The 10,629-nt window shown below is 38.5% G+C and overlaps 1 protein-coding gene across 1 annotated transcript; it reads left to right on the plus strand.

Moving 5' to 3' along the window:
* Positions 1–2,927, plus strand: LOC112180196 (poly [ADP-ribose] polymerase 1). The gene is made up of 6 exons (XM_024318715.2): positions 1–130; positions 359–476; positions 631–674; positions 785–867; positions 1,002–1,139; positions 2,625–2,927. The coding sequence occupies exons 1-6, from the start codon at positions 43–45 to the stop codon at positions 2,766–2,768; spliced, it is 615 nt and encodes a 204-aa protein (XP_024174483.1). The 5' UTR covers positions 1–42; the 3' UTR covers positions 2,769–2,927.
* Positions 2,928–10,629: the final 7,702 nt, after the last annotated feature.

The raw sequence follows: 10,629 nt of genomic DNA on the forward strand, positions 1-10,629 counted from the left end.
CAAGTGAAAGGACTTGCAGGGCTTTGGTTCCAGTTTTCTGTGATGGGTAATGCTCGAGCCATTGGTGCATTTCCGGTGCTTGTGTTAGTCCAGTTCTTTGTTATTGCAGCAGAGGCAAACACTCAGGAATGTAAGTTCTCTTCAATTGTTATGTTCTTTCTCAAAGTGAAGCTAATCAGTTTTCCTTGATGGTATGGCAGCAAACATTGGTTTTTCTTCTTTAGCTTTGTTAATAAGCACCTTTTTGCATCCCCTAGTTGTACAAAGAGCTTTATGTAACTGTTTCTGCTTTACAAGCTTCTTGTAAGTCACTGACTGTGGATTGAAGCATTAAACATGATTTGAATTTTGGATGCAGATAGTTATATGCAGATTCTTATGGATGAGTGGAATATAAAACCTCCTAGTTGGGTAAGTGCCGATCCTTGTGACGGCTGGGAAGGTATTAAGTGCACCAATTCACGCATCACTGCCTTGTAAGTTCTTGTTCTTCACCTTTTTAGTGCTCCTGGAAGTTGCTTGCTTCATATTTTATGAGGATATTACCGGAAAAATCTTAAAAACAGAATGCTGCTTTGGCATGGTAAGATGCACTAGCCAAATTTTATGGAATATAGTGTTTTTTTGCAGTGAGATGAGAATGGCTATAGTTCTTTTCAATGTTATTTTTCAAGGTACATAGAAATCTATTGATAAATGTATCAGGATTTAGGATGCAGAATCATGACTAAGAGCAAAATGTATTAGGTACACAGAAATCTAATAGTAATTATCTTTTCCTCAGGTTCTCGGTTTACGAACTTTGTGGGAATACTTAGCCAAGGACTAAGAATAGCTCCTCCTGAAGCTCCAGCTACTGGTTATATGGTTTGTTTTCTTTGTCTATGTATATATCTGTATACATATGTATTAATGTTTATACATCTCTATTTTTATACGTATGTTTACACTGTCTTAGCCACTTTTCTTGAAACTAACAGTTTCATCATTTTGCCTTGCAGTTTGGCAAGGGGATTTACTTTGCTGACCTTGTCAGTAAGAGTGCTCAGTATTGCTATACAGATAAGAAAAATCCTGTGGGCCTCATGCTTTTAAGTGAAGTTGCCCTGGGAGAGATCCATGAGCTCAAGAAGGCCACAGTGAGCTCATTTGCATCCCCCCTTATCCTTTCTTTTTCTTCTATCCTTTTTCATGTGTGTTTTGATCATTTTGATATTCTATATATATATTGACATCATGTGTCAACTAATTTTAACTCCCGTAAAATTTTTCAATTTGACCTATGTAAAAAAAAGGATTAAATACTTGTTACTCCTCAAACTTTTGCCTGAAAAACAGCTTAGTCTCTCGCCTTTCAAATTAAACTGGATAGTCCTTATTCTTTCAAATTCTCACACAACCAGTCCAAAACAGGTCTAAAATGACTATTCTACCCCCAAGATCCTCTTTTTTTTTTTCTCTCTCTCTCTTTTTTCAATTTCTCTCCCCTTTTTTTATACTCTCCCCCTCTCTCCTGGCCGCACGGTCTCTCTCTCTTCCTCGACCTCTCTTCTTCTTCTCTTCCTCTGCCATTACCGGAGACCACCGCTTCCGGCCACCATCTCACCACAATGGGCCAGGCCGACCTCACCCTCACCGCGCCGCTCCTCTCTCCTCCTCCTCCTTTGCCGTCCGATCAACCCCACTTGAACGTCACCGTCCATGACGATGACAACAACGGCAACGGCAGCTTCCGCAACCCGTTTGCGTTTCTCGGGTCGGGCGGGTTTAAGGTGCCCATATCGACGACGGCAGATCCGTTCAAGAACCATAATTTGAAAATCGGAGGGGTTTACGAGTGGTTAAAGATCGGGGTTTTCTTCCCCATTGCGATTTTGAGGCTTGTGATCTTTGGGGTTTCGTTGCTGATTGGGTTTGTGGCCACCAAATTGGCTCTGTTGGCTGAAGAAGAAGAGAGGATTGTGATCTTTGGGGTTTCGTTGCTGAAGCTTATTGTTCTTCTGTGTAGTACTAGTACTAGAAGCTGAAGCCGAGCTAGTTGGAGCCAAAGAAGGCGGTGGAGATTTGACTGAGTTGGTGGTTGGGTTCATCAGAGTAGTCGTCGGAGGCGGTGGTGCTACTGAGCCGGTTGAGGGAGTTGAATCGAAAGACGAGGGCGAGGAAGACAAAGACCCATTTAGTGCCGAGGGCGAGGGAGAAAAGCAGAAAGAAGTTGAAAAAAGAGAGAGAAGATCGATCTGTGGAGAGGGAGAGAGAGAAAAGCATAAAGAAATTGAAAAAAGAGAGAGAAGATCAATCTGTGGAGAGGGAGAGAGAGAAAAGTAGAAAAAATAAATAAAAAAAGAGAGAGAAATTGAAAAAAGAGAGAGAAAAAAATAAAAAAAGGATCTTGGGGGTAGAATAGTCATTTTAGACCTGTTTTGGACCGGTTGTGTGAGAATTTGAAAGAATAAGGACTATCCAGTTTAATTTGAAAGGCGAGGGACTAAACTATTTTTCAGGCAAAAGTTTGAGGAGTAACAAGTATTTAATCCTTAAAAAAAATATACTGGATTCATTAGACTTATTATTTCTTACAACTTTTTCCCACTTAACTTATCTTTATGCATTCTACTGTCATTCAGTATATGGATAAACCTCCTAAGGGAAAGCACTCTACGAAGGGACTTGGCAAGAAAAAACCTGAGTCGGACTATGTTAAATGGAGAGATGACGTCACTGTGCCCTGGGCAGACCAGTGGATTCACATGTCAGGGCCTCTGAGCTAATGTATAATGAGTATATTGTTTATGATACAGCTCAAGTAAGTTATAAACTCTGTTCTTGTTTTTTTATCTTCTATATGGGATAGTGGCAGTTTCTTACACTAAACTTTACGTGTTTATAAGATTTTGATTTAAATTAATTCTTTACTAGTAATACTAGAAGTGGCAGCTACATTAACTGGATATCAGTGTAAGATTGTGTACACTTCAGGTTCTAATTCTTAGAGCCGCTCTAAATAACTGGATATCAATCTTTGCTTAGTGTTGGTACACTACTAATTTTTCGAAGTTGTTCTCTAAACAGGTTAAGATGCAATTTCTATTGAAGGTGAAGTTTCATCACATGAGATGATGGAGACATAAGCATATTAGTATTTTGGTTTGGTGTACAGTGTAGGTGGGGTGGCCAGAAAATCACATGACTATCTTCTGGTTTTCAACCAAGGTATAAGCTTATTAGAATCACTGCACACGAATCTGAACAGAACATTCACTGATAAAGACCATGAATCTGAACAGAACATTCATGCTTTTGTTTATCTTGTTCAGGCTTTAGCTTCTAGCTAGCTGCTGCTTTGTTATATAATTGAAGATTGCTATTACTATGTTTGTCTCACATTCTACAATCAAGTTTATGTTTTTGCTACTAAGGATTGGAATTATAGATTTTAAAACTTCAGTTAACGAGTCAGTCAATTTCTTCTGCTGCTTTGTGTGGTGCTGTCATGACTTACATTGTTATATATATTTATAGTGGGGGTAAAGGATCGGAAAGGGTATACCCAACAACAACTAGACGAGGTCGCATTGAAGTAGCCGACTACTTACAGAGTCTGCTGTAGGTTCTGACCAGTTTCTTGATTTTGAGTTAGGCTAGCTTTTAATTAACTTTTTTGTAGCAATTATGAATAAACATGAATACTAATTGCTAGGCTAGCCTTGTAGTAGGTGAATTGGGGTTTTATTTTGCCCATTTTGTAAACTGTTAAGGATGATGATTTTAGATATAATACTCCAATATTCAAATCACTCTTGTCAACTATTGAAACTGCAATTTATAACAGTAGCTACATATTTTGTGGACATCATCCTCTTTATAGAATGTGATGTCTAGATATAAAGTTGAAATCAATTTTAACCATAAAAACTGATGTCTAGTAATACAGATACATCAGTTCCAAAATGAAAATCGATGTTACTGAAATATACAGACATCGATTTTTTGTCGAAAACGATATGTTACTAAGTATCAGACATCAGTTCCAAAATGGAAATCGATGTTACTAAAATATACAGACATCTATTTTTTGTCGAAAATGATATGTTACTGAGTACCAGACATCAGTTCCAAAATGGGAACCGATGTCTGTAACAGTATCAGTCATCGGTTCTTAAATCAATAACGATGTTAAAACGCAAACTTGTGTTGTGTAATCTATATTTCTTTAAGCATTAAATACAATAAAATGTGGGTTTAACAATAGTAAAACATGTAAGTTTGTTATCATTTAAACCTATTTACATCGATTTATAATTAGGAACCGATGTCTACACGAATACTAGACATCGGCTAAAAACCGATGTCTGCATTTTCGGGATCTTTCTCATCACCCACAAAGACATCGGTCGGGTTTTTGTTTCTCATCGGTTTTTGGCCGATGTTTGGGGCCATAATTCTAGTAGTGTATATACCAAAAACAGTTCCCTACATGGCCGGAAAGCCACCAGAATGCTACCACAAGAGTGGCGCACCGCCGCCGGCCAAAACTCAATATTTCACAAAACTCCCAACATCAAAGCTATTCATCTAAGCATGTTTGTGAATTTTCATAACTAGCTCGAAGTCAGAAAACAAGCATAAAGGATCGAAAACAACCTCACAAGGCATGGATAACTGTTCAATCCGAGTTGAACCAAGTTTCACGTGAATCGATCCAAACAACCACCAAGGATCGATCAAGAAAGCTGCTGCGAGCTCAACCAAGGATCAATCAAGAAAGCTGCTGCGAGCTCAACCAAGAAGACTTGAAGCTTCGCCGACGTCTAAGATCGGAGAACCGATCCGGTCCGAATACATGAATCTTCGCCGCCTTCTAGCACCGCCGCTAGAGGATGCCAGAGGGACAACCAGAGCAAGGAGACGATCTGATCTGGAGAGTTTCATCGCCGGAGACCGCCGGAGCTCGCTGGAAAAGCCGGGTCAGATCTCCGGGTTCGGGTCGGGTCAGATGCGGGTGAGGAGAGAGAATGGAGAGTTTCTGAGTTTATGGTTTTGGAAACTTCTGAAAATAAAAATGGAAATTTCCGAAAACGGAAACCCCTATATATAGAACTTTCCAAATTTTCAAATGCTTATAACTTTCTCATACGAACTCCGATTGACGCGTTCCACATGTCCACGAACTCGTATCGACGTGTTCTACAACTTTCGTGAAGGAAATTTTTGGATAATTCCAACGAATGAAAAGTCAAACTTTGCAACCCCCCTAAAACCACATTCTTTGAATAAGTATTCTCCCGAAACACTTCCGCTCCATCCAGAGCCACGAAACCATCCAATAATCATAATTTAGATTCCGGAAAATCCTCAGAAAATAAATACGAATTTTCGGGGCATCACAAGCATCGGGGAGACTCAGTAAGTTTAGAGATATTGAGCAGGTTACACGGTCAAATGGACCTTACATAATCAGCTTGCTTGTATTTGTTGCTCTTTACAAAAAGATCTGCCATCTCTTGTATGTATTGTGCATGATGTGCTTTGAATGGTAAAGCATATATTTTGGAGATTTATGATCCAAAAAGGACAGTATAATGATTTCGGTGAAACTTTCTAACAGCTTAGGAAGGGCTGGGGAATTGAACAAGTCAAAGCAAGTCTGTAAGCCTGTTAATGATAATAGCAGTAGGAAGCAAGGGCATGTGCAAATGGCTAGACTTAGAGGAGAGTAGGAAAAAAAATTGGTCAAGCATGTGATTTTGGGGGGGGGGGATGGTGGCACTGGAAAAGGCTTTAAATTTTAGAATGGTAATCATATTGTTATCAAAGAATGTAATGTACTTGGTATTACTAACGAATAAAGAGACCACTAGTCCCATTGTCAAGGCTTAAATAAGGTTGAATCTAGATCTAAAGTTGGGTAAAAACGGATTAACAGGTATCCTTGAGAGCTCCGAGAGGCTGAGCCAAAAAAGATGATAACCAAGAAAGGTAGAGTTTTGGATGATTCACCTCGTCAGTTGAAATTGGACTTTACAGGTCCTGTGGATAAGAATGGTGATCACCATATTATGGTTATGCCAGCAGATAATGGTGAAAGTATGATGGACAAAGAAGAGGATTTCAGTAGTAAAGTGAACTGAAAAGGAAGAGGAAGTTGGAGTTTCGGCCATCATGCTGCGAGTGCTACAAACGTTCCATATAGTATGCCTAGTTTGTGGGTCAGGATTTCCCACCAGAGCAGAAGTGATGCACTACTACGCTCTGCAGTATTCCTGGAAGCAAAAGTGTTCTGGGACTTTCGGTTTGACTGCTCGTAGAGATGTCATGAAGGACCATAGGCTCTTTATAGATGCACCTAACTAAAGCACCGAATGGCGCACGATCGTGTACTTTGCATATGGCAAATGGAAGAGAGATAGGAATAACACTACGGAGCGATTTGGCAATGATAGTGTTCAGCGAAAATTCCAAACTAAAGGTGTGTCCGCTACATCAGACTTATGTATTGCTATTCTTTCTTTGTTGATGCTTGCTTCCCCTGTTGCTATTGTTGTTAATTTTTTTATGTTATGCTACTGTGTTCTAACTCTTTTCATTTCCGGTATTTGGCTGAAGAGCTGTACTACCCGTTGTGTGATCGGGAATTGGCGTGTTGAAAGCGGATCAAAGGCATAGTGAAGGAAAACGGTCCTTTCAATATTACCAGGTTGACGTGCTGGGAAGCACCGATACAGTGTGGTATAACCTCCGAGCCAAGTATTTGTTCTCTGCTTCATGTCTTTTCCTTCTTTTTGATAGTTATGGTTGCGTCTGCGTTAATGTTATGAATTGTGTTCTTTGTAGTTCACATAGATAACGATGCTGTAGAGTAGAAAATTAATAGGATGGCTGGGAACCCTATGGAATTGTTGCCGCAGCTAGGCCTTGTTGTCATTGATGCCCGGAAGGTAAGGGTGGACAATGCTACCTGAGAAGTGCGGATAGAGGAGGGTTCACACTAGATCAAGCGGCCTAAATCCACGGAGCTGAAGGTAACAATTCCAGAGGAGTCCGTGAAGGGGCATAAGAAGAAGAAGAATAAGAAGCAGAAGGCTACTATTCTTGTGATTGAGGAGGAGTCCGCAGAAGGAGACGAAGAAGAGGTGGGGGAAGAGGAGAATGAATGATGCGTGCAAAAGCAATCGCCAATTTAAACCCTGAAAAATGTAGTTGTTAGTATAGAATAAGCAGGGATCGTTCAAGCTGGGGATTGAGGGTACTTACATGTGAAACAAAAATAAAAGAAAAAGAATTTACAAGACAAACGAAAATAACAAGTATATATAGACAACAATTCGAAATTTACAAAGAATCCAAGTTATAGTTAAATTAGAAATCCTACTCCTACTAGAATACATTTTACAAGTCATAGTTATATTAAAAATCCACATACAAGAATGATTACTAGTCATACATTAATTAGGATTACTTAATCTACAAGAAAACATATTAAAGACCAAGTCAAACAAGGAATACAAGTTTAAAACTAAGTCTAACTACTTTTCCTAAAAATTAGGAACCAATCCCTAAAAAATAGGAGCACACCCTAAAAAGGAGGAAAACATCCCTAAAAATTAGGAAACACATAACAAACACATATACACAAAATACTATTCACGGAACACTATTCACGGAACACTATTCACGAATTAAATTAATTATTTTCAGATTATTTATTTTATTATTTATGTGAACATGCTATCTAAAAAATCCTAAAATTAATTTGATTTATTTACAAATATACAAAAACATCAAGAACATAACAAAGGGGGGTTTTAAAGATTGAAAACATAAATTTTCAGAAAACAATAAAGAACAAAAATCGTTTCTATACAAAGGTGGGAAAAGAAGAATTTTCGAAGAACACTTATCAAGAACTCATCAGGATCAATATTTTCATGCATCCCTTAATCTTTTAAATTACCATGGAAAGCTATCAACCAAGAACACAAAGATCCAAGCAACCATTGTCCCCTTTTAACTTTCTTTCTTAAGTCAAATCAAAATAGCAAAGCACCAAATCAATTTTATTTTGAAAAGTTCGATATCACACACTCAAAGCAACTGTGTTGAAAAATCCCGTTTTCAAATCATTAAGTTCAAGAAAGAATCAATATACATGCAAATTTAAGCGTGTCAAAACTTATCATCACATGCATAATCTGATTTTCGACTCAAAGCAAGCCTTTACTACTTATTTGAATTAGGTTTCACCAAGCATCAAACCTAATTACTAGCAAGTTACATGCAAGTCTTCCAATGTTTCAAACCACAAGAACGTTCCATGTACTGAAGCATAAAAATCAGATTATCATTCCATATTCGGCAATTAATCAAGACAAAAGACACACAAACACATCAAACATATACAAGAGCATCAAAGATACATTCAAAAATAAGATTGCATACTCAAAAGTTTAGGTTCACACATAGAAAATCCAAAGCAGAAATTCTATCTAACAAGTACACCAAACCGTGAATATATGTATGGTAAAGCATATGAACAACCCTTAATTACGTCCCAAAGATCCAAAGCAGCTCCAAGGTGTCGCAACAAGTGAAGATCACGGTGGTGGAGGAAGGTGGCACGGCAAAGCTCCTTGAAGATTGTGAAAACCTGAAACTAGAGAGCAAACAAGTGAGAATACGAAATTGTGGAGAAAATTGTTCCCCTTGAAATGTCTAATACAAAAGGTAGTTATAGGAGGACGTCCCAAGGCTCTCCCAATTCATTTCTACTTGATTTCTCTTAGTTTGTGTAGATCTAGAACTTCTTTGACACAAAACAGATTTCCGGCAGGATTGACCTCAGTGCACTAAAACCATCATAACTTCTTCAAGAAAATAGATATCGCTGAGCTGTGAAAAGTTCTAGAAACTAGACATCTGTAGCTTTCCAACCATATAAAGATCATAATTTTCTGAGCTATGACCCATTTTTGACACTCCGTTGAATTTGACTGATCTGCACAGGCAGTTTTCCGAATCTGTAATGGATTTGACTTTTAAAGCACAAGTTGAGTCCAATTCAATTTTCCTTCACATCACATGCCTCTCACATGTCTTCCACGCCTTATTGAAGAATGAAACGTCAAGAACCTTCAAGAATATCACGGAAATTCCTCAATCCTTTTCCACTTCGAATTCCAACTCCATAATTCTCTCAAAACCGAATTCAAAGTGTATTCTTCTTCCATGTGCACGGCATATGATCTTCTTGAGACTTCTAGATGCTTCATGAATGTTCCAAGGCTCTCCTAGTATGAGTAGAACTTCATATGCAAGTAGGTTTCCTAGTTGAATACAAACTTCTTTTCTGCGATTCTTCTACACTCTTCCGGAACTTTCTTGAGTAATCCTTATCCAACAGGGACTCCTTGTCCAAGTAGAACTTCTAATTCTGCGACTTAAGAGTTTGAATCCAAGTCAGCTTTTGATTCCTACTCCAACTGGAATTCTTTTTCATAGTCAAACTGGGAGAACTTCCATTTCTTCATTTCTTTCCATTTTTGCGCCACTTGTGCCTTCCTTAGTCATTTTTGGACTTTGAGACTCCATTTTACCTACAAAACACTAACTAAGTTAAATTAATCAAGTTAAAGGAAATAACTTAGCAAAATATAGGGAGTTTAAACATTATAAACGTCGCATTTATGCTCCTATCAATGAAGAGGCCGCCACACGAGTGCTGAGAAAGGAAAGGGGACTGAGGCCTCAGTTGAGCCTAAGTGGAAATGAAGTCGTACTGAAGCCAGCAAGGGTGTGTACATTACTAAACCTGGAGCAATAGTTTTTGCAGCCATGCCCTCGTCTACTATGCAGGTTCCATCCAAGTCCAAGAAGAGCTTGAAGAAGATGGTGGAAGAGTATGAGGTGAAGGATGAATCGTACCTTGCGAAGGTTGCCACAATCTCAGGCAAGATGAATTTCTATGACCACATAACTCTAAGTGATTGCTCACTTCTAGAGGCTAAGCAAAATATCTTGGGGGAAGTGATCAAGCTTGGCCATAAAATCTTGGGAAAAAATCACAAATAGTGTACGAACTTTGAATGATTCTACATTTTGGTGTATGAACTTTCAAAACTATCAGATTGGCGTATCAACTTTGCATTCCGTCTATCACTTTGGTGTATGCCGTTAATCCCTCTGTCAAGTAGGATCACGTGATGTGTCATGTGCCATTTTCCAAGGGTATTTTCGTCTTATTGGAATCGAAGGTGTCAAAACCCTTTTGATAGAAGAGGGAAAAAATTGGTACATGATGGCATATAAGCCAGTGATCAACCCAATCCTTAGAGTTGATGAATGGGAGCAAATAAACAGACCAATTGTGCCTCCAAAGTTCAGAAAACTTCCTGGAAGGCCAAAGATGAGCAGGAATAAAGAACCAGGTACTATACTAATTCAATGGGGCTTGAATTCATTTTAATAATTATCCCAAATCAAATAACTAGTTGAACGAGGCTTTTGTCTAATTATTTTTTTCCTAGGTGAGGATCCACCACCAGTTGGAACTACAAAACTGTCTAAAAGTTATTACAGTCAAATTACTTGTATGCCATGTAAGGTTAAAGGGCATAATCGCAGAACCTGTGCCAG

Source organism: Rosa chinensis, chromosome 7, assembly GCF_002994745.2.
Source record: "Rosa chinensis cultivar Old Blush chromosome 7, RchiOBHm-V2, whole genome shotgun sequence".
Classification (NCBI taxonomy): domain Eukaryota; kingdom Viridiplantae; phylum Streptophyta; class Magnoliopsida; order Rosales; family Rosaceae; genus Rosa; species Rosa chinensis.

What these genes read in the sequence shown, in the direction of transcription:
- LOC112180196 (XM_024318715.2), top strand. Translation starts at nt 43, where the DNA reads ATGGGTAATGCTCGAGCCATTGGTGCATTTCCGGTGCTTGTGTTAGTC. An exon ending in TTTCAATGTTATTTTTCAAG is followed by an intron (nt 675 to 784) that starts GTACATAGAAAT and finishes TCTTTTCCTCAG; the next exon opens with GTTCTCGGTTTACGAACTTT. An exon ending in ATGAGCTCAAGAAGGCCACA is followed by an intron (nt 1,140 to 2,624) that starts GTGAGCTCATTT and finishes ACTGTCATTCAG; the next exon opens with TATATGGATAAACCTCCTAA.